Genomic DNA, 27,172 nt, shown 5'->3' on the forward strand with positions numbered 1-27,172 from the left:
ATTCAATGACTCACCATACGTGAAGACTTTGCAGAGCACTTTACAAATGCGTCACTATTGTCATTCCAATTTTAGGGAAACAGCAGAACCACTGAGAAGGTGACCCTAGAGATCCTGAGGGCTGTGGGCAAACAAGTGGTCACACAGGGTAGGTCAGGCCAGCTTCCTGGTCTACTCACCAGTGGGAAGGATAAGGATGAAGGATCACTTGCTGAGAGTGAGTGCCTGCCTTGGGTCTGGAAAGAATAGGTGGAAAACACCTATAAGGCTGGGAGGTGTTTTTGAGAAAGACAATGTTTCCAAAAATTTCCCCCAAATGTGTTCCACTAGATATTACCAAAAAGAATTTGATAGTGACATTCATGTGGGAACAGGCTTCCTCACCCAGGCCTTCTCTGAGACCATAATAATGAATTTCCAATGAGAATATGGGATGCAGGATGTGCCAAATTTATTTAACAACAGAACCCCTTTTCCACAGAGCATCTGTCAATGAGACTCTCCAGTTGGGCATAATATTATATGGGCATATGGACCAGCTGCAAAGGGAAATGAGAATACTTTGTTAACACTTGATCGACGGTAGGCAGCTACTGGACAATTTGGAAGAAGGAGAAATCCACTTTTTAACTACGGAAGTGAAACAGCATCACATTTCCCTGAACCGCCCTAATCCCAGCCCCTCAAGATCCCCCAGCTAGGCAACCCCGCACTCCAAAGTCAGATACAGTAAATCTACACTTTTATTTTTTGTTCTAAAATGTGCTTTTTCCCTCAACGAACTTTAATATCAGTCCAGGACCTCCACCTCCCCTTTAAAAAGACATAACACACACACACATACACACACGCCACCCTCCAACCAGGATAAAAATCCCCGGCGATTAGTCTATAACAAATATTGACACAAAGGGGAAAAAAAGCATGTTGAAATGTATTAATCAGAACCTGTACAAAAAAAAAATTAAAATATAACCTGAAACTGTTCAAGTTCAGAAAGGCTAGTCAAGTCCTTTTCTCTTGCCAGGAGAATGCCATCATCAGAGGGCTCTGGGTCATCAGCCAGGAAGGGGTGGAAAGAGACAGAAGCAGCAACAGGTCCTTCACCAGATAGGGGGGCCTTGGCACCACCATCCCCACCACGAATGCAGCCAGGAGGAATTAAAGATCTTGGGAGAGCAAACGTTGGCAGACAGCCCCAGTGTGCAGCTGGGGACTTCACACTGAAAACCAGTCTGAGTAGTCAGTCAGAGGCAGCAGGAAGCATGGCCAGCAGAGAAGACCAAGCTGGAAGAAACTTCTGCCACCAGGCAGACCCACAGCACCCTTCACTGGTGCCAGGATACCAGATGTTAGCCAACCCAGTGCTCCCAACTGAGAGATCAGAGCTGGGCTTAAGAGGCTGAAAACCCGCAGGTTTAGTAAACATAGCCCAGCATCACATCCCTCCATGGCCTGATCGGAGCTGCCAACAAGGAACAAGGCAGGAGAGGGACAAGCATTTGATACCTGGCTAGAGATCGCCTGCACCCTTGTGGGTACTGTGGTACACGGGGCTGGAGGAGGAATACCCCCTCCTCATCAGAGAGGGGCCTCCTTCGCAGTCATCCCGGTGGGCCGGTTAAAGATGCCTCCGGCTTATGACCAGCCTGACACAATGACATGGAGCAAAAGAAAACTGGGAAGGAGACAAGCCCTTAAACAGAGACGAGATCCTCCTGGAGGGAAGCTGGGCAGTGTCTGACCCTGTTGGGATGGCATCAGTGGAGCCCCTGAGTCTGAAGGGAACAACAGGGAAGGAGGGAGTGGGCGAGGGAAAAAGAGTTAACGGTTCTTCTGGAACAGTTCCAACAGGGTGGGGAGGTGCTGGTGAGGGGACGGGCAGGTCTGGAACTCACTGAAGGTAGAGAGGGGAGGAAATAGGCCCTTGGTGTCCCCTCCCCACCTGACCCAGGCCTGGTGAGTGCCAGCTGCCCCAGCCGGCCCTAGTGGCGGCTGGAGACCAGACCTTTCACTTTGGACATCTTCTTGGTGGGCTGCCTCTGCTCAGCATGAGGGGGACATTCCCGTTCGGCCAACTGTTGCTCCATCTCCTGTGCTGAGGAGGACGCGGTGGCTTTTAGTGTCTTCTTGATGTTGGTAACCTGGAGAGAGAGACAGAATTGGTGTGCTCAGCCTGTAAGCATGAGAAACTCACTGAGACTTGTTCTTACTATAAAGGGAGCCACCCAGGGAAGGAGCCAGAATACTCTGCAAGAAAATCTGAGATTATCTTCAGAAACCCAGATGAGGAGAAACAAGCAGGGGCTACTCCTGGAAGATACGTGGAAATAGGTCAAGCAAAAAAGTAAAACTAATGCCTCAGGGACCAGCCTAGTCACGTAGTGGTTAAGTTTGGTGTGCTCTGCTTTGGCGGCCTGGGGTTCACAGGTTCGGATCCCAGGCGCAGACCTACACACTGCTTATCAAGTCATGCTGTGGTGGCATCCCACATACAAAATAGAGGAAGATGGGCATAGATATTAGCTCAGTGACAACCTTCCTCAAGCAAAAAGAGGGAGATTAGCAACAGATGTTAGCTCAGGGCCAATCTTCCTCAGCAAGTTAATTACTTACTTTAAAAATCTGAAAAACTAATGCTCTATTGGTTGAAAAGAGAGAACAACCCAAGTGGAAGTGGACCATTTTGCAAAGAGGTACAACACAGAACATGAAAGAAACACCGGTTAAAGCTGCCTTGGAAAAAGAAAGGGTGACCAAGAATGCTATGCTCAACTATCGTTGTTCATATATGAAACCACAGATTTTCACAACTTTGGGAATACAGCTCCATGAGCCCTTCTTGAATAAACTAGAGAAGGGACTTCAGCCAACTAAGTGACAAAGGACAAAAATGCAGTAAAAGAACTGGCAAAATTCAATCCCTCTACCGTTTCCAGTAGACCCTTCTTCACTTAACAAAGGAGGGGCTCAGAAATACTTAAGCATCTCCAGAATATTCTTCCATGTCCGAAGGCACATCCTCTGTAGCATCTGTACAATCCCATTAGGGATCTTCGACAATTTTTACATGGGTTGCCACCTGCTTTTCACTTACACACAGTGCTCCTAGGAACAGCCTTCTGTGCTTACCTTGTGTACTTTTGTGAACATCTGTGCAGGACATATTCCTAGAAGTGAGCTTTCCAGATCAAAGGGTTTGCACATTCCTTTTTAATAACTATGGCTCTACTGCCTTCTGAAAAGTGCTGGACCAACTCGTACTTCTACCAACTGTGTACTCTTGTGCCTGTTTATATATACATTCCCCAACCCAGTTCTAATGGGTCTTCTATGCCTTTGCCCATCAGCTAGCTGAGAGGAAGAAAAAAGGGATGAAAAAAACAGAAGAGAAAATATTAGCCTTTTTTTTTCTTTAATCATTAAAAGGAAGAAAGAAGATATGGCTGGTGCCGAGTAAGGTACATGTTTGTTGGTGAGAAAGGAAGGTGCTTCCATGTTTCCTGGGAAGCAGGTCTGGTTTTCTATAGAAACGAGAAGGGAGTCATCAGGGTCAAAAGTTCTCAGCAGTCAGAGCATCAGGAGCTGGAGCAGAAGAGAGTACAACTGCAGAGATGAAACACCGTGAGAGTGAGACACACGTAGCTTGCTGGAGAGGATCTAACATCTGCAGAAGGAGTCTCAACTGGATTGTAGGTTATTTTTATCCTGATTTTTGCTGTTTTGAGATACAGAACCACCATGCCCCACCCTGCTGTCACTTCAATCAACACTATAACCTTTCTTAAAGGAGCACTGACAGAGTTGTGTGGGCACTAGTAGAGTAGACAGGGCAGCCTGTCTGGTCAGGGTTTATCCAGTGTCCTGCCAGACGATGTGGCGCCGGCTTGGAACCCGGCGACCTCCTCCCGGTGGCTCAGTGATGCTTGTCTCTCTTGTTCGGTAGTTACTTGGTGAGACAGGGCATGAAGAATCTGGAGCAGTGGAGGGCTCGCCACGCTTTCTCTTATAAAAGAGATTTGTTATTGTTTGTTTTATTTCAAGGCATATTTTGATGGCCTTGGAGGAGATAAGAAATGTGATTTCTCAGTTTTCACTGCTGTATCAAATAACATTCCAAGGTTTCTCCAGTTTGACACGCTTTCTAGGTATTCTGAGAAAGATTAATTAAAATCTTAATAGGCGGTAACAGCATCACTTAAGTTTATTTCTTTGTATATCAATTACTTCTGACTCCCAATGTGTTAAAAGATCCTACAACTTAAAAACATATTAAGAAAATGAAAAAGACAAAGATCCATGCCTCATATTTTCAGTACCTGAGATGCACTGTCTAAGGAAATTTGTTTTAAGGCTTCCCTGAAAGCTGATAAAATTTTATTTTTAAGTAAAACATTAGAAAACTAATAAGTTTTTGTTACCAGGCCTGTATTTCCAAAAATGGCATTTTTTTTTTTACTAAGGAAGATTCACCCTGAGCTAACAACTGTTGCGAATCTTCCTCTTTTTTTGCTTGAGGAAGATCTGCCCTGAGCTAACATCTGTGCCAATCTTCCTCTATTTTGTATGTGGGTCGCTGCCACAGTGTGGCTGACAAGTGGTGTAGGTCCAAGCCCGGGATCTGAACCCACGAACCTGGCCCACCAAAGTGGAGCGCACTGAACCCAACCACCACATCATGGGGCTGGCACCCCAAAAATGGTATCTTTCCAAGCAAATGATTACCTTTCCCATTTAGCAAAACAGCTTTATTAAAAATAAATTAAAAAGTATAGTTTCCTTAATTTTATCTTGACTGATAAATACCATTTAACCTTATTTCCTCAAGTTCTTTGTGCAGTAATTTTTACTAATCAGCTTATACCACAAATGGTTTTCTATATCAATTCTTCCACTTAATATATCTTAGGTTTACTCAGTCTCATAATCCCTACATGAATAAGGAAAAAGTATTTAATCAATCCTCAAATAATGGTTCTAGTTTCAATCTCTTGCACCTAAGTTTCTGTAGAATAAGTCATTCAAGCCTAGCAGAAATTAGCTGGCATTTCTCTTTCTATCGTGGCCTCAGGTGACTTGGGCTAGCTTTGGAGTCGAGTATCTGTGGCTGAGCTGAGAAGCCAGTTCCCGACCTGCCAGCCCAAGGAGCAGACTAGAACCCCATGCACCCCATTCAGCCCACTCACTAAGGCAGAGCTCCCCTGTTGGCCTCTCAACAGCTGACCAGCTTACCTGACCCCAGTGCTTTGCTGTTTGACTCTTTTGCTGTGTATATTCTTTTTTTTCCCCTCAAAAAGTTCTGAAACTTCCTGCTCATCACCCTTCTCCATTCGCAGAAGGGCCTGTTCACACTCACGCTTGGTCTATACCATCACTCCCCACCATGGTAATGCAGCCTCCCATCTCAGGGAGGCTCGATTCTATTTAAACACCTTTGATTCAGGATCCTGTCAAAAGCATTTGACCGAATAAATAGAAGCACGGACACCACCCCCTCATCATTCAAATGCTATGTATCTCAAGCAGTTTTCTCTTACAGAAACCACACTCCTAACAAGCTATCACTGTAGGTGCCCAGTGACCCTGCTGCACAAGGAAAAGAGGAATGAGATTTACCCCAAGGGAAAACTCGGTTCTTTCTCCAGTTCGGAAACGTCACTCAAGATCCTGTACCTCCCTCACTCCTCCTTAGCACACGCCCTCCACTTGAGCCCTGCTAGTCTGCTGCACCATGCTCCGAGGGAGGCATTCCACTTCCGCCTTTTTGCCTTCCCTGCACCCTGTTACTCTAGCCTGGGTGAGCCTCCTCCTCAGCTAGCCACCCCCGACCCTTCCTGCAGACTCGAGCACCTCTGCCACAAACCTGTCCTGACCCTCCTAGGCCAAGCCCAGCTGCCTCCCCTCAACCTAGGCCTGCCTGGCAGTACCTCTCACTCTTAGACAGACGGCCTCATGTGCCACTTCACATCCAGCTTCCAGTCAGACTACTGACAAATGGAAGGCCTCCATAGTCGTGTAAACACCCCAGAGAGGAAAACAGGCCTTCCTGGGCAAGTGTCTCTTAGCCTAAGAAATGAGGCCCTTTATGCTCAACAAAGTCTCGGCCTGCACAGGAGTGACGTGGCCCTTACACTGGGTTCCACTACAGATGTGCCTTGCTCAAGTCAGCTTGATCACCAGCATTTTAAACACACAGAACTCACAGAGGAGACTGCTGGACCAATGGCAGACTCTCATAGTTGAGGGGGAGTTAAGAGAGAACTAGCATCTTGCAGTCTAACTGTAGATGGCTCCTTCTGGGACCCAAGAGTGGCTGCCCCAAGAGGTCCACCAATTAAACCTGTTTCGGCTTTGTGGAATATTCTTGAGAAGTCTAATTCCTCATTCACAGAGCCGCCCTTCAAATGATGACAAAAATCCCCACAAAATTGTCTTCTTTGGCCTAAATGTCCCTGGTTCTTTCCACTTTTCTTCCTTGAGTGGCCTGGCTTGCAGGCCATCTCTTTCCCACCTACTCCAGATAACCTAGAGTTTGTCAAGCCCTTCAAAACACGGGCCTTGGGGATTTTCAGACAGGAATGCACCAGCTGACAAAACTGCAGCCTAGCTCTATCAGAGACCTTAAATATTCAGGCAAAAGGACAAAGAGGAGCCTCCTGGGGAAGGAAAACTTCCAGTTGTGAGGCAAGGCAAAGGTAAACAACAGGAAGTAGAGTCCACAGTTGGAGAAGTGCAACACAGACACGGAGAGCTGGGAGATGGAGAACAGCTCTCCGGGAGGAACCAGGAGGCACACGTTTTGCACTCTAACAGCCAACAAGCATCAAGATCTGTCACTTACTTAACTCCTGTGGGATTTACTACATAATGGAAAACAGAGCTTACTTTGTCCAATTATGCTTTCTTACCTACATCACCGGAACACAGCCTATTTTGTGAATGTAGCAAGAGCTGTACATTGACATTGCACAGAACATCAGACATAAGCACACTCAAATACAAAGAAAAACACACTCCAAAATCAAATATAAATGAGGTGCTTTGCAATGCTTTGACTAATCACTGTCCCCCTCCAGAGTGACTGCTCAGAGATAATGAAACAGCTCATAATGTTATTGTTCTATCTCCCCCAGGTATGCTGGAATTCTAACTAATATGTGTTCTTTCTGTGAAAGAGAGCATGTGATAGGGTGACTTCATTAAGAGGGAAGGCTCTTGAAGCTAATACTCACCAGAAAAAAGCTGCTGTTACAAGATTTTGGGGGAAAACATCATGGTTTTCCCTCTGAGAACAATCCAATTTAAGGACAATTAAAGAAAAGGTCAACTTAGTTGAGAAAATGGCTAGAAAATTTAGGTCAGGGGTAACAGAAGCATAAATACAAGCAAAAGAAGACAGAATTACACCTTTGTTCTGTGTAGATTTGTTTTCAAGTCAACAGATACCTGACGAGCCTTCTACTGCCTTAAGCTGGGCTGAGGATCAGCATCCTACACATAGTAGCCAGATCATACATTCACAGAATGGAAAAACTGACAAGGCTCTAGGCTTTGACCACATGCCTTCTCTTCTCATACGGGTCTGTTTCAGATTTCTAGAAGATTATTAAGTCAGGAGAGTGCTTTAACTGGTGGCAGAGGTAGCCTTGGTCTTTTCCTCAAATTTCTTTCTCTCAACCTTATTCAAATCCTTACTGCCACCTGGTGGCAGCATCAGGCTCTGCCAGCAGGGGAAGCCATGGCTGTGTTTGCAAACAGTGGGCCATAGTAACAAACCCACGAGGGCTGGCTCTCTCTTGTCTTTAATAACCATAATCTGAAGAGCCTACACTATTGTCTAAGGATTGGTCATGCCTCAACAGCAGTCAGTGCCTTCTTTTTTCAGATGCCATTTGTCACGGAAATACACTTAAACCATTCAAATTCCAAAAACTAGTATCATCCATCTTTGCTAACGACCACAAGCCAAGCCTATCACCTACCACACAGTGAGTGACAGTCCAGGTACCATGGGGCAGCCAGCAGGGATCAGGGTCCTCCTGGGCTACCCATCAGGTTAAAGACAGTTTGTTTCACGCAGGCCACCGCAGGTCAGGTGGGCATGTTTCGTCTCCAAACCTCAGTTGTTTCCAGGGTTTGATTTACAGGGAAGAATCAATGGAGAGGAGAGAGTGGTTAGCCGTTCCTACTTTGCTCAGACCTCAACCCCAGGTCAGAGAAGAGGCCACAATACTGAAGAGGGGGGTGACACAGCTTATTAGAGGAGCAGCAGGCTCACTTTCCTCACTGTATTTGTCTCTGGCTAACACTAAATGAAATGCCGGTCGTAATCCTTTGGCTAGAAGTAGGGTTAGAAATTAACAACAGACTGAAAATTCACAGTGTAGGTATGTATATGTACACAGGAGTGGGGGGGGGTGTATATCCAAAATAAACCTGCTCTAGTCCACAAAAAGCAGAGTTCAGTAGTCCACTGACACACTTACAGGGTGTGCCAGAAACAGTACATCAAACACTCGAGGACCTACTACGGGTAGGATGGGACAAGGAACTGGTCTAACAAAGACAAATACAACACAGGTTTTATTTTCAAGGAGTACATATAACAGAGGAGAAGAAATCTTCAAAGTTCACAAATCCCCCTTTGAAAGGCACAGCTACTTATTTCTTACGTTCCTTAGCTGTAATCCTGGGCCCCACTCTGCCACACTCTAGGACACTTGATTTATAAAACTCATTAAATACCATTAACACGTCAAGCCCCATCATGCTAGAAAAGGACTTCCAATGCTAACATCTTGATCTTAAGGGCTCCAAACAAATTCTGAGGCCACTCCACACGTGTCCAGGCTACAGGCACACAAACAAACCCCCATGCACTCAAGGCTGGGGCTGTGTCCCTCCAAGAGGCTAAAAGTGTCCTGAACACCCAGGTGCTCCTAAACCACAATCACACACATCATTTGCATTTTATCCATTGAATTTTTTCCCTTTCTTCTTTTTCAGTACGAGATACATCATACATTTTGAAAGGCTGTAACATATACGTACGGTTTAGAAAAGAAGAATAAAATGAACACTGTGCACCTACCACATGGCTTTAGAAGCAGAGCCGTACCAGGGCCCTGAAGCCCCACATGCCCCTGCCCAACTGCACCCCTCTCCACCGCGCCTGTGATCACCATCCTTCCATCTGTCTTTAACATCCATCCCCAAACTCATTTCTCTTGCTCTATAGATGCAGAGTGCGCATGTGCTGAGGAATTACAACATTCTCTGCTCTCCAAGCCTGCTCCCCTGCTCCCGACCAGAATCAGAAACGAGACAGGGAGCACCAAGAGCAGGGAGCATGTCCCAGTCATCTCTGGCCCAGCACCTAGCCCACTGCCTATCTGTTGGTGACTGTTTGCTTCATCGACACCAAGACTCACACAGTGAAGGAACAGACAGGGATACCCTGGAGTGGGGAACAAACACTCCCTTCCTTACCTCTGCCTCTACCTGCTGCTGAGTTCGGCTGTGGTTCTCCTTGTACTGATTGGCTCGCAGAACTTGCTGCTCGATGCCTAGCAGAACTGCTTCGCAGCCATCACACCTACAAAGGAGATAACCAGCCCTGAGCCACAGAAAGGCCTGGAAGCTCTCCTCCAGCCTCCGAAATCTCCCTCCCCGAGTCCTCCCAGGACTTCCTGAAACACCCCCTTGGCCAGGGTTCTTGCCCCTCCATTCCTTCCAAAAGACAAGTGTTTCTGAATACATAACACAGGGCACGTGGAGACAAACATGGAGGTTGTAGGGTATTCTTAGAATATAGCTTTAATTTCCAAACTTCGTATCCCATGGGAAAGTTTTACAGAATGTGAGATGAAATGAATTAGGAAACTTTACGGGGGGGGCTGATTCACCACTTTTCCCAAGAGAAAACATTATTTTCTAAAAGCATCCTATTTTGGAGATCGCCCCTTCTCTCAGACACTTACGTTACTTCCTAATTGCCATCCCCCTCTTCATTATTTTATTTTCTCTTTTTACTTTGAAAATTTTAAAACCTAAGAAAAATCTGAAAGAACAGTACAATGGACACCTCCCTACCCTCCACTTAAGATCCAACAGTTGTGAACATTTTGCCATATTTACGGTACCACTCTACACACCAATTCTGTTTCAAATCTAACTCCCGCACCTAAACACAAGTTTTAAGAATCTGCACTAGTAAGCATCCTGGGATGGCACCTCTGGGTAGAAAGATGTTGGGGGCTAAAAAGTGGGAAGCCAGACTATGGACACAGTAAAAACTGTGTCAGCATCTCAAAAACAGAGTAAGAGAGCCCACTTTAGTAGAAGTGGAAGCCTAGATTCTACGCCAGACAATTTTCATGTCGGGGGTATTTTCTAAGTTTATTTCTCATTTATTCTGATTTAACAGTTTTATGATCTTTTGAAAGCTCCTGTTTGTGTTGGACATAAAGCGAAGGTGTTTGGGGCCAGACTTGGGAGAGAACTTGGGGAAAGGGGTGAACAGTACATGTCCTTGGGACCAATAGTAGCTGAAGTGAGGGAAACTCAGGGGCGTTGGACCCCAGGGGATCAACACTGGGCCATACACCTCTGGATCTACTCCTCTTGGGGACAGGCCAGAGGTTCCGTCTGTTTTAAAGAAAACAATTTCCCCAGCCCTCTGCACAAAGCTTGCCTGCTCTGCCTCATGACCCCCGACACACCATGTGTCTGCCTGGAAACATACTCTCCTCACCTGCAATCATACTCTAACCCTGGACCTCCTTCAAAACTCACCTAAAACCTCTTTTACCCCTAAGCCCAGGTGGCTTCATAAGCCCCAAATCATTTAAGTAACTCCATAACGAATCTTTGCAGAACATGCGACAGCTCTTGCAAACATCAAATTCTATTAAAATAGAGTACATGCAAACATTTCACTTCCTTTTATATACCAGAATGTGGTTATCAAATATTCTGCGTTTGAGTCTGTGTTCCAACTGAGAATAACCCATCCTTAACTTCAATATCCCTCACACTGTTTTACAAACACGAGTCCAACATGCTACTGACACTGAACACGGGTTCTCTTATCCAAGGAATCTTACCAACACTAACTTCCTGAGCTGGTTCAGACTCTGTGGCTGAGTTTGGAAAGCTTGGGATCAGCGACACACAGCTGGGCTTCAGAGGCTTCATGTGCCAACCCTGGGCATTTCACGGCCCACTATTAAGTAGCCCCCAGCTGGACTAGGACAAGAACTGTTTTACAACCAGGGCACTGGGAGACCTGAAATGATTCCTGTTGCCACACAGCTGTAGTCACAAATGCAGCGCCCATCTCTGGCTTCCTGTCGCAAGGCCCCAGCTCCCAGGCAGCACCAGCTGATACCTGGAGACCACATTTCCCTAGGCAGATACACGAAGGGCATGCTAGATATCCCCCTCCCTAGAGAGAAGGGATCCCTCCTTCCTTCAGCCTCACCATTCATGCAAGGTCTTGACAATATTATTGATGTCCTTCTTTCGGATGTCACGGCCAATGCAGAAATCCACTTCCAGCAGCTGGTTTCGCTGGTCCAGCTTGCCTTGAATAATGTCAGTGTAGACAGCCTCGATGATGAGGTCTTCCAATTCCCGGAGATTCCGCATCTCCAGGTCCTTCAGCAGCACGGAGTAGGGGATACACTGTAGATAAGGCCATGTGGTATTTACAAAAACCACTGACAAACATTCAAGAAAATGCAGGCATTACCCACATAGCCAACAGCTGCCTCAGGGCTTTGAGAAATGCAGTTTAGTGGTAATTATCAACCTCTACGGCAACAAGAGATGGACAAATGAGCTGTGAGACCTGTGGGATCCAAACAAGACCACAGCACCTAGGAATGCATTCTCCTAGATTCTCTGCCTCCTGGACTTCACCCAGCCTTCAGCTTTCATGCTATGAAGCATACTCTTAGAGATCCTAAAGAATCCTTCCAGAGGAAAAAGGGAAATACTTGGTATATGCCACTCTACTGCCTTCTGAAAGCTTGCAGACTTTGCATAAAATGTTGGATCATCACAAAACACCAAACAATCTCAGACACTGGAGAGGCGAACTGCCTGCGGGCCCAGCAGAGCAAGCGAAACAACTTGCAGGATAACATGTCACCCTACAGATGGCCAGTGGGAACTGCCAGCTCAGAGGTCATCCTCAAGTTTACACGGGTTTTCTCAGACTTGCAACCAACGCCAGTTCCCCGACAATAGTCCTTTATCGGGCTGTACCAACATTCTGCATGACTCCAAGACCACTGGATACCTAAACATCCAGTTCTCTGCAAATCCTCTGACACATCACTATTAGTTTGGAAATTAACAGAGCAATCAAATCTGCAGAGACAGGAGGAAGAGGTATACAGAGAAGAGAGTAACAGCAAATGTTCCTAGAGGGGTTTTTGATGACTAAACATCTTAAATCCCAGGGCAGTAAGTGCGCTGACAATGACAGGTTGCAGAAATGAGGAAAAAAACTTACTCCTATTCTTTGCTACACTTGAGAAGTCCATGATCTGAAAAAAGATCAGGTCCTCATTTCCTAACAAAATAAGCCTTCCACCTGAAATGCCAGGCTGAGAATGAGAAATCTGTAATTCAAGCAGGTACAATGATTTCAGCAACTGAAAGCCCAATCCAAGAATAAATATATCTCTCTCAAGTTCAATCACAGAGGGAAAGTGCAAATAGCCCCACAAAAACTTTTAGACACTTAGGCTGGGATTGGGCAGAGAGCCAAAATCAATTAAAAATCAACTGAACCTGGATCTTCTTTGTTAATGGCTATGAGCAGCTGGTCGCAAGGCTTCTAAATCAAGTGAGGCAGAGAACTCAGAGAGATGTAGTGGAGTGGTATCCTACAGAAGTTAAGGTCTAAATTTAGCATATAAAGCAAAAATTCCGATCAGTATAATTAACCTTGAAAATCCCCAGAGGAAGGCAGCATATTAAAGATCTACCTCTCAGTAAGTCTGATCTAGCAAGTTTTCTTCCAGCACTGGCACAGTTCACTGTGCACTGAGCAACAGATGAAGTGGTTAACTTGCCTTGAGACGCCCTGCTGTTAGGAAAACATGTATCTTTAAACATGTGTCTTTAAGCAGTCTCCCTTTAGGGTGGCAAAATGCTCACACCAAGTGAGGCACCACGGCATGCCAGAACTGAGACCTGCTGATTCACAATCCCTCCTGGGCATACTTTTCCTGAATGGAATGGTGAGTAATTGTCTACACTAATTTAATTATCGTTTTCTCTTTTGTCCTTTGCCAAGCAAATTTTACGCATTTGTGATGTGACTGCACTGTGTGTAGCTGGGAGCTCCCACACTGATGCAATGAGACACCTGCCTCTGGGTGAGGAGGTAGACAGGAAGGGGTTTGGGACTGACCTTCATTCTCGATGCCAAGCTCACGATGGTAAGGTGCTTCAGCTTGTTCTGCTGAGCTGTGCTCAGTTCTGGCAGGCTCTCCTTGCTGGCTGCTCAGTCCCACCCACCACAAAAATCAAGACACAAAATAAAATTAGGATTTCTTTATGGAATAAGCTAACTCCCCACACAAAACCTACTACCCCTGAATCACTGTCATGACTCTGAATAAGTGACTCACTTATTCATTATGCAAATGCTCCACGAGAAGCCCATGGTCTTCCAAAGAAGAATAGACTCAAGGAGCTTAGTCTCCTGAAGAGTCAGGCATGAATGCACAAAACGATTCGACAATTTTCTTAATAGAATACTATCTGTGCCCTTTGTGACATTCAATCAAGTTCAACACGTCTTTACTGAGCATCTGCTATGTGCAATGCACTGTCTTAAGTGATTCAGGGGAATCAGAGATAAATCAGATTGGCCTTGTCTAGGCTGCTATGCTACACAGCTCAAGGGGCAGCAACCACCCAGAGTTGTGCAACTCAATGGCCCTGGACTTGTCCTCAGTTTTACAATCAGATGTTTCAACAGTTACAAATGCAGGACAGAACTATCAGAAGAAAGGTACAAACTACCAGAAGAGAACAAAAGGGTGAGAAGGAAGGGGAGAGACAGAACGGGAGAAAGGGGGAAAGGGAGAAAAAGAAAAAGGGGGAAAAAGAGAGAGCAAGTGAGTGCAATCACACTGGGGAAGTACAAGAGAGGAAAAGGAAGAATGATGGAGTTTGTGATAAGCCTTGAAGGATGGGAAAATTTTAGTAGTAACAATAACGATGATAGAAGCAATGGCAGCAGCCATGGGTAACATACACAACAAGCTTTACTTAGTGCAAATGCACACACAGATCCATGAGTACGCACTCATCCAGCCAGCCCTCACAACAATCCCATGAGATAGATTCCCAATGTCTTCAAATCCTTATTCATAATCCTGGATTCCAAAAAGGGGAATCCAAACTAATGTTTTTCTCTTGAGCATGGTGCTGAAATTCACCTGGTGGCAACTCCTGACCTGATTTGAGGCAGGCTTTTCATCTCACTTGTGAATATTCACTTGTTTTGCTGCAAAATTATGAATGTGTTTAACAACAGGTGCTGCCCATATCCCTCGAGGGTGTTACATAAAAAGGTATATGCATGATATTACCTTTTTAAAGTCCCAAAATTCTAAATTCCAAAACTTCTAACCCAAAGAGTGCAGGTAAGGGACTGTGGACCTGTATTATTACTCCCATTTTACAGATAAGGAAACTGAGGTACAGAAGATTATTTAATTTGCCAAAGGACCCACAACTAGTGGAAGTGGAGGTGGAATATAATACAGGCAGTCTGGTTCCACAGTCTGTGCAATGTTGCTTCTTTAGTGAGGAGAGAAACAGAAGACACACTCGTTGGAACAAAGAGAAGGTCAGAAAGATTGGCAAGTGGCAAATTACTGAGTGTGAGAGCAGCGCAGAGTAAGTAGAAGTGACCAGTGAGAAAGAAAGTGAGGCAGAAGGGGAAGTCAGGGATGTAGCAGGGGAGGCCTTGAGTCATATCACTAAAATAAACTACCAGGCTTTTGTCAGACCACTAAAATAAACAAGGGAAGCCAGACAAAAACGGCTTGGGTGGAAGGTAAGTTAGCATTTGGACATGCATGCACCTCATTCCTGATATTTAAGATTCTAATTTAAAATAACTCAAATGACCTACAAAATAGAATGGGTGAAATAGATTATGGAGTATTAGATTATGGACTAGTAAAAATGACTAAAAAGACTAAAAACATGGATAAATGCCAATGAAATAAGAGGAAAAAGCAAGATACAAAATTGTAGACATAATCTCATTACGCCTACATAATAGAAAGTGCAAGGGGAAAAGTCCAGCACCACAATCCTAACAGTGTTTAATGGTGGTACAACCATGAGTGACTTTTTATTTTCCAAATTTTCAATATAGTCATATTATTTAGATAATATTTTAAATGCCTTAATACTTTACAGGTGGGTATTCTGACATTTCACGGCACTCCAAGCATTCTACAAATACCAGTCCTCAAGAATCTCATCTAAAAAATATACAGGGGCTACATTTACGGATGAGCACAAACACAGTACCCATTTTACCCAGAGGGAATAAAAGGTGAAAAGGGAAAGTCTTCCTGTGGGGTCACCTACAGCGCACAGTAAAATGGGAAGCAGCCAGGTCAAGAAGTGCCCACACTGTACTTTATGTCCCAGACCTTCGTGATCCTCATGGAGGGAACACATCAAAACAAGCAACATAATTAAGACAAATCTTTGGAGGATCTTAACCAACTCACCTATGTAATCTGGGTATGTTCCATAGGCAAACAGGTTCAGCAACTGCAAATAAGCAGCATTAGCTCCTTCTGCAAGCTGAGGAGGAAAAGAAAACAGTTCACAGGGGCTGGCCCCACAGCTGAGTGGTTAAGTCTGCGCACTCCGCTTGAGTGGCCCAGGGTTTCACGGGTTCGAATCCCGGGTGTGGACATGGCACCGCTCACCAGGCCATGCTGAGATGGCATCCCACATGCCACAACTAGAAAGACCCATAACTAAAAATACACAACTATGTACCGGGGGGCTTTGGGGACAAAAAGGAAAAATAAAATCTTAAAAAAAAAAGGAAAGAAAACAGTTCACAGACCAAGCTGCTACCAAGCCCCACAGGGTTCAAGCAGAGGGTTGGGGGTGCCATGCCTCTGTACAGCTTTATTAGTTGGTCCCTGAGGTCCCTTCTGATTCTTTGATTCTTTGGGAAAAAAATAAATATGATTATTATGGCCCCAAAATTAATTTTTCTCTCTCAGGAATACATATTTTACACTCCACATAGCACAACCAAGTAACTGCTTTTGTCACACTTGTGTGCACACAAAGCAGTAAGTATTGGAAGCAGTTTGTGTTTTCTCAGGATTCCCTGGCCATTAAAACAAAGACTGGAGCAGCCTTGTCTACACACCAGCCTGGCAGGTACAGCACAGCCACTGTCAATCCAAACAGAACAAAGCAGGGGTTGTTCCAAGTCTCAGGACTACGTGGGGACCACAAACGCTGGGAGAGATTAGCACAGCTTAAGGTGCAACAGAAGAGCCTGGTGGGGACAGGAACACAGGATATCAGGCTGCCCCAAATAAAAATTTTCGTTAAAATTACTTATTCTTCATTATTATTCCTTATTACTTACTCTTTGCTGATGGCAAAGAGCCATCTGTAGAAGAAAAACAAAAGAGATACTGTTTTCCCTTGAACTGCTCTGCTCTGCTGTCAGTTACCTTAACTGGTGTTTCTTTTACTCACAATTTACCAAACTTCATAGAGTCTAAATAGGAATATCCAAGTGTATTCTGTGGACATCAATAGTAATACTACTCAATTCTAAACATGTTTTTAAAAAAAGGTTCCAAGAACTACATCCATAATTTCAGACCACTGAAAGGCCACTAGCTTATTCCCAGCTCACAAGTGGAAAAAAAAAAAACTGTGTGGAGATAAAGGTGATTTGCTAAGCACCCCAGTGAGAACTCTGGCATCCGAATACGCAGTCTACCTTCTCAGGTTATCAAGAACCTCCTGAGGTCCTGAACCAGAGGTGGAAAGACATCAAATCTAGCCCCTACTTTTCAAACAGACAATGACAAAACTAGCCATATTGAGAATATCTTTTCGAGAGCAGATACTCCAAAATGTCTCCCACTGGCCTAAATCAATAAGGTCTTTCAGGCTTTAATTTTCATCCATCTCCTCTTAGCCAATCTTCCATCGTTAAAAAACAACTGCTTGGGAAATTCATTCAGGCTTTCATGAACCTGAAGGAACATATTACTCCTTGGTCATCTCTTCTGTTGAAAAATAACGAGCTATCAAGCCATGAAAAGATGTGAAGGAAATTTAAATGCATATTACTAAGTGAAAGGAGCCAATCTGAAAAGGCTACATACTGTATGATTCCAACTACATAAATGACATTCTGGAAAAGCCAAAATTACAAAACAATGAAAAGATCAGTGGTTGCCAAGGATTAGAGGGGAAACAGGGATGAACAAGCAGAATACAGGGGATTTTTAGGGCAGTGAAACCACTCTGTATGATACTGTAATGGAGGATATATGTCACTATACATTTGTCCAAACCCACAGAACGTACAACCCCAGGCGTGAACCCTAACATAACTATGGTCTTTGGGTGATACTGATGTGTCAGTGTAGGTTCCACTCTGGTGAAGGATGTTGATAATGGGGGAGGCTATAAATGTGTGAGGACAGAGGACATATAGGAAATCTCTGTTCCTTCCTCCAATTTTGCTGTGAATCTAAAACTGCTCTAAAAAATACAGTTTTTTTTTTTTAATGAACTCAGTTTTCTTATATTTTCCTCACAAGATTCCTTTTCCACCTGATATATCAAATTTTTACTGAAAGCCTACTGTGTGTCAGGCTACATGTTAAGCTCATGTAAAGAAACAATGGGGAGCACAGTAGATCTCACCCTCACAGAGCTTACAGTCTGGCAAGCAAGACTCACAATAAATAAAAATTCACAATTAAAAAATAAAAGTGGCTCTTTCTGTCTCCAGCTGTGGCAGGCAAAGGAGATGACGCCATGTCCACACATCTGCAACAGATAGTCATGGGGACCCAATCCAGTTTCCGGATCAAGAGGAATAAGCACACATACAACAGCAAGTCCAGTAACCTGAAGGCCCACAACTCCTGCTACAATGGGCTGATTCACCACCAAGCTGTGGGCATGGAGCCAGTAGCCAACAGCAAAGGTGTCCTAGTGGTCATGACGTGAAGAACCGGCCAGCAAAAGCCAGCCACCTCCCAGGGCCTGCCCAGTGGTACAGCAGTTAAGTTTGCACACTCTGCTCCAGCGGCCCAGGGCTCGCCAGTTCAAATCCTGGGTGCGGATCTATGCACTGCTTGTTAAGCCATGCCGTGGGAGGCGTCCCACATATAAAGTAGAGGAAGATGGGCACAGATGTTAGCTCAGGGCCAGTCTTCCTCAGCAAAAAGAGGAGAATTAGTGGCAGATGTTAGTTCAGGGCTAATCTTCCTCAAAAAAAAAAAAAAAAAAAAAAAGCCAGCCACCTCCTAGGTGTGGATTACCATAAACAGGAACGCCCTGGCAGCCCTCAGCAGCATCATGCACGTGATCCACAAGAACAAGTACCGCCTAGATCTGCAAATGGCAGCCATCTGCAGAGCCGGCACCCACCCACAGAGCCAGCACCATCCTGGACAGTCAGAAAGAAGCTGTGATGATGAAGAGGAAACCAACCTACCCCACCAAGAACCCCTGAGCACAACCACCAAAGTAATAAGATGTCACCAGACTTTTCAATCAATCAATATAGAAGTATCAATCAATACAAAAGTATCCAAAGTGGGAAGGAGGGGTTGCAAAAGTCTAGGTTTCTTTACATCTCTTTTTCCCACCTGGTCATTCTTCACCAGATCTCATTTTTAAGGCACAACAAACATAATCAGATACCTAAGGCTTTAACAACAACAAGCAAACAAAACAAAAAGGATTGCTTCCCAGCTAGTCACATCATATCTTTTCCACACATCTACTTTAGCACATCACCCTTTTCCACAGGAATAACATATCCCCTACTCATACCCACTGCATGTCCAGGAGCAATCACTTTCTGCTATGCATGTACCTAACCAATCTTCCTTGTCTATATTTGCAATGGAGGTATTTTGTCCCTAAGAATGCCTGAAACTACCCATTCAACATCAGTCCATGCTTATACTCTAATTTATCAGGTTCAATTAGATTTTTCTTTATTTTTCAAATTAGCAACCCAACCTAGTTTTACCCCAAGTTCAGATGAAAATATTGACTAGAAGGAACCTAGGACATCATCCTTGCTCTCCTCCCCTGCCCCACCAATCCCCAGCCCTCCCTCAACAGGGCACCTCACAGGTCCATAATGCTTCAGCCCTGGAACTCCTTGGAAACCTGGAGAATCAAAGGAAGGCTTAGAACAAAGAAGACAAACTGTTTGGAAAATGCTCTTACCTCCTGCACATTGGCCAGCTCCAGCAGTTCTCCAAAGACATACACTCCAGGAGCCTCCAAGACTTGGCTTATGAGAGCAGTGAGGGCTGAGCCACTGGTACCTTTGGCTAGTAAAATAAACTGTTCCAGGAGGTTACTTGAGGGTTTCTGTTCACCTGCCATTCTCCGGCCTTGAGATCTGTCCAAAAGAAAGCTTCAGTCATTCCTCCTTCTCCTCTACAAAGTCTATGCTTATTTAATGCTGGGTCAGACATCAGAATACTTTAACTTTATAGAACTCAAAAAGGAAAAACAGCTCCTGAGTCCGGATGCTACAACCACTTTGTGAGATGGGTAGGGTTCAACCTGGAGTTAAACAGATTTTGTCCTTATTCTGAGGTCTGAAACACACTTAGTAAAAGCCACTTCATCCCCATCTAGCCCTCTCCCAGAGGCAGCACCTTCTAAGCCCTTAAACCTAACCAGGAGCTAAAGAAACCACAGGAGTTTCTCAGTAGCCGTTTTATATCCACCTCATTTATAGACTCTAGTTAAGAAACAGAGAATCTCACCCATACACAGAGGCAGCAGGTGTGAGCAAAAGCAATCAGTTATAGCTTCCAGTGTGTCATTAGAATCTCACCTACAGCCAAGTACGGATAAGAAAAAGACACAAAAAGCAGACAAGAAAGACGTGAATTTAATCAAAGAACTTATTGAAGCATAGAAAAAGCGGAAAAATCATCTTGAAAGATAAGCAATAACATATTCAAACTAAGAAAATACATGCTGTCCACGAGGAAAATCCCTCTATTTGGCCTTCTACTGATATGCAACATTTTACCAAACATGACTTCAGAACTTGTAGAAAACCTCCAGAAGACAATAAAAAGACTTGAGAAAACAAGGAAGATACTCTTTTGCCATCCCGAAGACATTAGGTACATGAGGGTCCCTCCACTGTACCATCTAATTACATGCTGAGTGTATGCGAACACACACTGCCTACCTACTCTACAGGGATCCTGCATAAGAAAAGATTATTCCTCTAAAAATGATACATATTGGGGCAGCGTGACAAAATGAAGGAAAAGAGGTATAAGAGAGTAAAACCGAGAACCATTCAAAGAAGGATAGTTGGGTGCAAGAGAAACTAAGTTTTCCTGTGGAGGCAGGCACACAGAGCGGCAGCCCTTTCACAGTATTAGAGAAACAAGTATGCCGCCTCACTTAGGGTTACCTAAGCTCTTATCAGAAACAGCAAAGCGAAGTGCTAGGGAACAAAAGGTTGCTGAGGAGGAGAAGGGGAAGGAGGAGAGAGAAGGAAGAGGGGGAGAGGGAGAAGGGGAGGAGGTGATGGTTAGGAGAGGAGGACCGAAAACCTCCCTTCCAAGTGGACACGTGTGAAGAGACTGAAGGGAAGGGCCTGGGGGTGGGGAGAGGGTACAGAAATGGACAGAAACTTCGGTCCCTCAAGATAATCTCGGCCTAAGGAGCAAAGTCCGTGGAGGCAAAGAGGTAAGGAGGCGCTGCTGGTCGCTTTCTTCTGGAGTGGGAGGGCCCGAGGAGAAGGCTAGGGACACAGGGAGATGGATTCCCATCGTGGGGAGCGCTATTTTGATAACGGCAGAGGGGCAAAGAGGCAGCCTTCGGCGGTGCGGAAGGGAGAGCAGCCGCGGGGCGGGAGCTGAGGGTCGCTAGCCGTGGTGGACTCCAGGCAGGGAGCGTGCTCCCGGCAGGGCCGCGGACGCGGAGGGAGGCACCGCGGGGCGCGCTCCCCGGGGCGGGGGCGGGGCTGTGGGGCCGCGGGCTTTCCCGTCGGCGAGCGCGAAGTCGGACGGCTAGAACTAGGCTGGCGCGCCGGGCCCTGCCCTCTCGCCAGCCCCTACCTGTCCTCGCCGCCTCTCCGTCCTCTGGGTCGCTGGCTCAGCCTCCCGGCGCCTGCCCGCAGGTTGTCAAGCGTCCATGATCGGCCCGGCGTCCGACGCTTTTCTGCCTCCGCCGACCCGTTGCCCTTGCGGCTCCCCCGGAAGCCTCCCGCCGCTGCACTCGAGTTCCGCCCACACTAGGTTCCCCCGGGCGCTTTCGCAGTCTCAGACCTCCCATGAGGCCCGGGCCGGGGACAGAGGGTCCAAGCCCGGGGTATAATCCAGGAGCAGGGTGGGGAGGGACCTGAGCAGAGCAATCCAACCTGGGCAGTACCGGGGCCCAAACCATCGCCATCACCATCCTGGGCCTGAAATCCACCCGTCTGGCGGAGCCTTACCCCTCAGAAGCTCCCTATGGCGACTGCCGCTGCCCTGGGGTCCAGAGACATATTAAGCCTATTAAAAATACCGTTTATTGAGCGTTTTCCTATGCGACATGTACTATACATTGCCTCGTCGAATTCTCCTAACTCCTCTATGGCCTGTAATATTATTCCCATTTTTCAGGTGACTTAACTAAACCTAAAAATCCAAAAGCCACTAAGTGGCAAAGTCCGATTGGAACCCAGACTATCTGAAGCCAAAGACCACGTTCTCGCACTCTATTCAAAAAGCGTTTTAAAATAAACAAGAGGTGGGTTGAGCCAACTATGGTTCTGTGACCGAAATGACATTCGTGGGGTTGCATTTGGTACTTACCGACTCCCTTGGAAGACGGCTAAGGAATGCTACATAAACTGAATGCCTAAGTTGATTCCTTTAAAGTATGCACCACAGACTTTCAGGTCTTGGTGCGTTTTGCGCCTTAGAGTGCATATTTGCCTTTTGCCCATTAGAGTGCAGAAATCAGACAGATGCACAGGAGCCTGGCACCAACCTATTCATTTATTCAAAAAATCTCTTTAGCACCTGTTATGTTCTAGAAGTTTATATGAAGATAAGGTTCTTGCCCTCAGAAAGCTTCAGTGTATTAAGTGCTAGGAGAGAGAGATGACAACACTTTGGAAGCACAGAAGAGAATACCGGAGAAGAGAAAAAAGGCATCTTCCAGGCAAAAAGGGGAAGAGAAGGGGGCAGTAACTATAATCACAGAGGCTTGCAGTGTGCAGCATATACTGATGTCGGAAAGAAACCCAGAGTGGCTGGAATCCTGTGTTCAGGGGTGAGAAACGAGGGCTACAGAGCTGGAATCGGGTCATCAAGGGTCTTGGAGACCACATGCAAGTCACTATATCCAGTAAAAACCTAAATACAGCAAAGTTCCCACCTGGGAGAGCTCATAGCCCCCTGGGAGAGACAGGCCTGTCTGGCTACCACACACGCTAGGGGTACAGATAAGGCTCTCCTGACTGTGCCCTGGGGAGAGGTGATTTAAGGCAGACTTCTGGAGACGAGTCTCGAGTTGAGCCTGGAAGAATGAGCAAGCAGATCATAAAGGGCGTAAGCCACGTAAAGGAGTTTTTATTTCATTTTAAGAGCACTGGGGAGCTATGTAGGGTTTTTAAGGTTTGGAGAGGTATGAATAATTGCCATTTTAGAATGATCACATTAACTGCTCTAGGAATGGATTGGATGTGGAGAGTAGTGGAAGCAGGGACCTCTGGAGGTGACTGATATACTCCAGATAAGAGATTGAGAGGTCTTGAGCAAAGGTAGTGGCAGTTGTGCATGAAAAAGAAGGGACACTTTGGAGACATTTAGACCATAGAATCTGTCAGACTTGGTGACCAGTTGAATGCAGGACTAGGGAAGGAAGATGTCACCCGGGATTCTGGCTGGGGAGGCCAGAGCTGTCTGGAGGTGGTGTGAACAGGGCTGTGGAGGAGAAGAGGCAAATTTGGTGGCGGAAGGAAGACAACTAAGTTCTATTTGAATTCATAAATATTCTGGCAGAGCCTCCACTTCCTCCAGAATAATGTCCAGGCTCAAGACTGCAGTTAAAGCCCTTCTCAGTATGTCTCCCTCTTGCCCTTCCAGCTTTGTTTCACCCTAGCTTGTTTACAGCCGGAACTCCACGCCTTCCCATGCCCAACACGATTTACACCCTCCCTCTCTGATCCCAGGGTCTATGCTCAAGCTTGCTCTCTCTTCTTTTTTGCAATGCTCTTCTCTCATATTTGCCTGTTAAAATCCTACTAACCCTGTAGGCAAAGGTTTCTTAAACTCGATGCAAAAAGCACTGATCAAAAAAGAAAACACCGAACTATTGGACTACATTAAAATTAAGAGTTTATGTATATCAAAAGACACCAGGAGGAGACTGAAGAGATAAGCCACACACTCGGAAAAGATATTTGCAAATCATGTATCAGACAAAGAATTCTATATCCAGACTATATAAAGAACTACAAATCAGTAAGAAGACCAACAGCCCAATTTAAAAAGTGGGCAAAAGACTTAACAAGCACTTCACAAAAAGAGGACATTCAAATAGCCAGTAAGCATATGAAAAAGTGCTCAACACCAGAGACAATGTAAATAAACTATAATGAAATACCACATCTAGCCAAAATGGCTAAAATTAAAAGGCTGACAATACCCTCTATTGACAAGGATAAGAGTCAACTAGAACTCTCTTACATTGCCGATGAAGGCGAAGATTGGTACAAACACTTTGGAAAACTGGCAATATCTACTATTGCTGATCATATGCACACCATACAAGCCAGCAACTCCTCTCCTAGAAATGAGTCCACGAGTCCACAAGAAGCAACATATAAGAATTCATTGCAGCTTTGTTAATGAAAGCCAAAAATTGATAACTGATAACCTAAATGCCCATCAACAATAGAATAGATAAACAGTGCTATGTGCATACAATGGAATACTACTCAGCAATTAAAAAAAATAAGCTACTGCTACATACCACATGGATGAATTTCACAAAAATATTGATGAATGAAAAAAGCCAGACATACTGTACATATTGTATGATTACATTTAAATGAAATTCAAGAACAGACAAAACTGAGCTGTGGTAATAGAAGTCGGAAGAGTGTTACTGGGTGGGAGGATGCAGTACTGATTGGAAAGAAGCACAAGGGGTGCTGGAAAGGTTCTGTATCTTGATTGGGGGGTGGTGACACAGGTGTATACATATGCAAATATTGTGCCCTTACTGTATGTTATACCTCATTAACAAAAAAATGTAAAGATAAAATTTTTAACAGAGAAAAAAATCCTACCCATCCTTCAAGTTCAAATGCCACCTCCTCCATCAATATGTGGAATAAATCTCTCCATCAGAGCCTCTGTAGCATTCTGATGGCCTTTTTTAAAATGACATTTATCACAGTCCATCTTGAATCTCAGTTGAGTCTCCTTATTTCCCTAAATAGATGGTTATCTTCCTGGTGGCAATGACCATGACTTTCATCTTTTACCCAGAGAGAGCCTGGCAAATAACGACAGCTGAAAAAGCTGTTTGTTGAATTACACGGAAGGAAACATTGGGTGGGTGCCCAGAGAGGTGAAAGGGGGACAGGAAGAGGAAGGCAGGCCTAGGAAAAGAGATAGAACATCTCCCAGGAAACCTTAGCTTACACTACAATATTACCTAGTTCCTGAAATCACATGAAATGTCACCTTGAGCAACAAACAAAGAACAAACCCAAACACCAAGTCCTACCTAGACTGAAGATAAACATCACACTCCTTCACTTGGAGGAAATCCACCAAATAAATGCTTACCTAACCTCTGGGTGTTTCAACCTGGTTGGGGAAACTTTACCAGGAAGAATAAAAATCACGTAGCCATGCTGCTAAAAATATCGCCACCCTAGTGTGGTGCAAAGAGTCCAGACTGCGGGTCAGCAGACTGAGGGCTGAATTCTAACTTCATGGACAATCTCTTCGCCTCTCGGGGCCTCAGTTTCCTCATATGTAAAACAACAGGAGTTTGATTAGCAAATTCTCTAAAGTCCCTTCCTGTACTGATATTCTGAGTACACTATCGATATCTCTCCCAGCCCAACGCAGAAGCACACCAAAAACCCCTGCAAAACACTAAAAGACGCCCCACACGAACAAACAACCACGACTTGAAGGAGTCATTTTTTTTATATTATCTTTCATGGTTTAATTAGTGTTTTTGTTTGTTGTTTGCAGGCTTACCATGATTTGCAGGAGACTTCTGAGTTCCATGTAAACAGAAGTTACCTCTCTGTGGGCTGTCATCTTCTTTTGAGGGTGAAGAGGGTCTTCCCGCCTGGTTTCAAGTCCCGGGATTCACAAACTACCAAACCTGAGGTAAGGTTTACGAATTTGCGCACACTGCGCGGCACACTGGAGTCTAAGTTACAGAGGACTAGGTTGCAGGGAATGCTGGGATTTGTAGTCCCTGGGCCTTTTTGTTGCGTTCTGGGATCTGTGGTCCCCCGAGCAATCCCCTAGAATGCTGGGAAATGTAGTTTTCACCACATCGCACGGTGCAACCCGCTGTCATCTCAGAGCCCTTGTGTGCCCAGCAGCAGAATCGGGCCCCTCGAGCCTCTGCAGATCCGAAGCCAACCCTCCGCTGGGGCAAACTCTAGGCAACAACACCGAATGAAAAATTTGTCCTACGGGACTTCCAGGGGAGGGCCCTTCCCATTGACGCTCCTCGTCTCCCTTCGAAGCCGCTGAGTGTTTCTATTGGCTGGCCAGGATGCCAATCGCAAAGACGGGCTTTCCATTGGCTTCAGGGCGGGCGCTCTGAGGCTACAGGGAAGGAGAAGGGATCAGGAGCGGGAGCTGAGGGGAGAGAGAGGCCAGTCCGGGTCTGGCCGCTACCGCTGCTCGCCCGAGGTCTTCAGGCCGGGTTGCAGCTCTATCCACGACTCCTGGGCACCGTTTACGAGGCTCCTCCGGGCCAGCGTGGGAGAGCCGCAGGCGGCGGCCGCCGCATCATGTCAGCCAAGGACGAGCGGGCCAGGGAGATCCTGAGGGGCTTCAAACTGTATCCGCCCGGGAGCGGGGCGGGGCCGGGAGGACTTGGGAGGTGGCCGCTCGTGGAGTACACGGGCCAGGGACGGGGGCCGCGCCAGGTGGGTGCCGAGGAGAGGGCGGGCGGAGGAGAAGGAAGGAGCGGCGTCCCGGGCCCCTGGCGGGACCGGGTTCTGACGGCGGGGAAAGGGGCGTCCTGAGGCATGAAGGGGTCGTTGACGGGAGCGCCGGGGGTGCAAGCGGCGGAGCCCCGGAATCGGTCAGGGAGAGGCGCCGGGCGTGGGAAACGGGTGGCAGGGAGGCCAGCGTGGGTCCGAGCTCCGGCCCGCACGCAGAAGCCGGGAAGGGGCTGCGGCCCGCGGGGAAGGGCCGAGGGGGCGCGGTGGGCTGGCTTTGAAGCCCAGCAGCCTCTTGGGCGGGAAGCCCTCCGCTGGAGCAGGGAAAAGTGGCTTGGAGCGAGTGACCTTGTGTGGGACAAACGCAAATGCTTGTGTTAAACTCTCTCGGGTGCCCGCATCTCATCCCATCCCACCCCACCCCCGTCTTGTTTCTGCAACTTCTCTTCCTCACTTGTGGCTCCTTCCAGGGCTGGAGCAGAGCAAGGTGGGGAGAGGGAAGTCCCAGATCGAACTCTCTTGGCCTTTTGAGGCATTGGACGGTCGCTGCTTCTCCCTCCAGTTTTCTTTCCAGAGAAAATGAGGACCCCAAACTTTTGCGTGAGATGCCTTGAGGGGTTTTGGTCTTGTCCTGGAACTCTTGGCAAAGGGGTCTTTGCGTGCTCGCGTGTGTGGTTAACGCGTAGACATGGTGGAGCTGTCCAGCAATTATTTGAT

The 27,172-nt window shown here is 46.1% G+C and overlaps 2 protein-coding genes across 4 annotated transcripts in view; one reads left to right on the top strand and one right to left on the bottom strand.

Annotated features, from left to right (window-relative positions):
• Nucleotides 1-725: 725 nt before the first annotated feature.
• COPS7B (COP9 signalosome subunit 7B) lies at nucleotides 726-25,735 on the bottom strand. Of its 2 annotated transcripts, none has more exons than XM_046644523.1 (7): nucleotides 25,530-25,735; nucleotides 19,510-19,687; nucleotides 15,777-15,852; nucleotides 13,427-13,515; nucleotides 11,483-11,685; nucleotides 9,490-9,595; nucleotides 726-2,144 (listed from the first exon to the last, which is right to left on the bottom strand). In XM_046644523.1, the coding sequence occupies exons 2-7, from the start codon at nucleotides 19,669-19,671 to the stop codon at nucleotides 1,986-1,988; spliced, it is 795 nt and encodes a 264-aa protein (XP_046500479.1). In that variant the 5' UTR covers nucleotides 19,672-19,687; nucleotides 25,530-25,735; the 3' UTR covers nucleotides 726-1,985. The 2 variants fall into 2 exon arrangements, with proteins under 2 accessions (XP_046500479.1, XP_046500478.1); XM_046644522.1 differs by lacking the exon at nucleotides 25,530-25,735 and adding an exon at nucleotides 21,378-21,781.
• Nucleotides 25,736-26,109: 374 nt separating this feature from the next.
• The window catches only part of PDE6D (phosphodiesterase 6D), a 46,314-nt gene continuing 45,251 nt past the window's right edge, over nucleotides 26,110-27,172 (top strand). The window contains exon 1 of one of the 2 annotated variants that reach the window (XR_006885921.1): nucleotides 26,110-26,352. Coding sequence is in view for 1 of the 2 variants with exons in the window: in XM_046644994.1 (XP_046500950.1) it covers nucleotides 26,303-26,352 (50 nt within the window). In the remaining variant the exon portion in view is untranslated. The remainder of the gene's footprint in view (nucleotides 26,353-27,172) is intronic. The other variant, XM_046644994.1, reaches the window with a different exon arrangement.

The sequence above is a fragment of the Equus quagga genome, chromosome 17 (assembly GCF_021613505.1).
Source record: "Equus quagga isolate Etosha38 chromosome 17, UCLA_HA_Equagga_1.0, whole genome shotgun sequence".
Taxonomy (NCBI): Eukaryota; Metazoa; Chordata; class Mammalia; order Perissodactyla; family Equidae; genus Equus; species Equus quagga.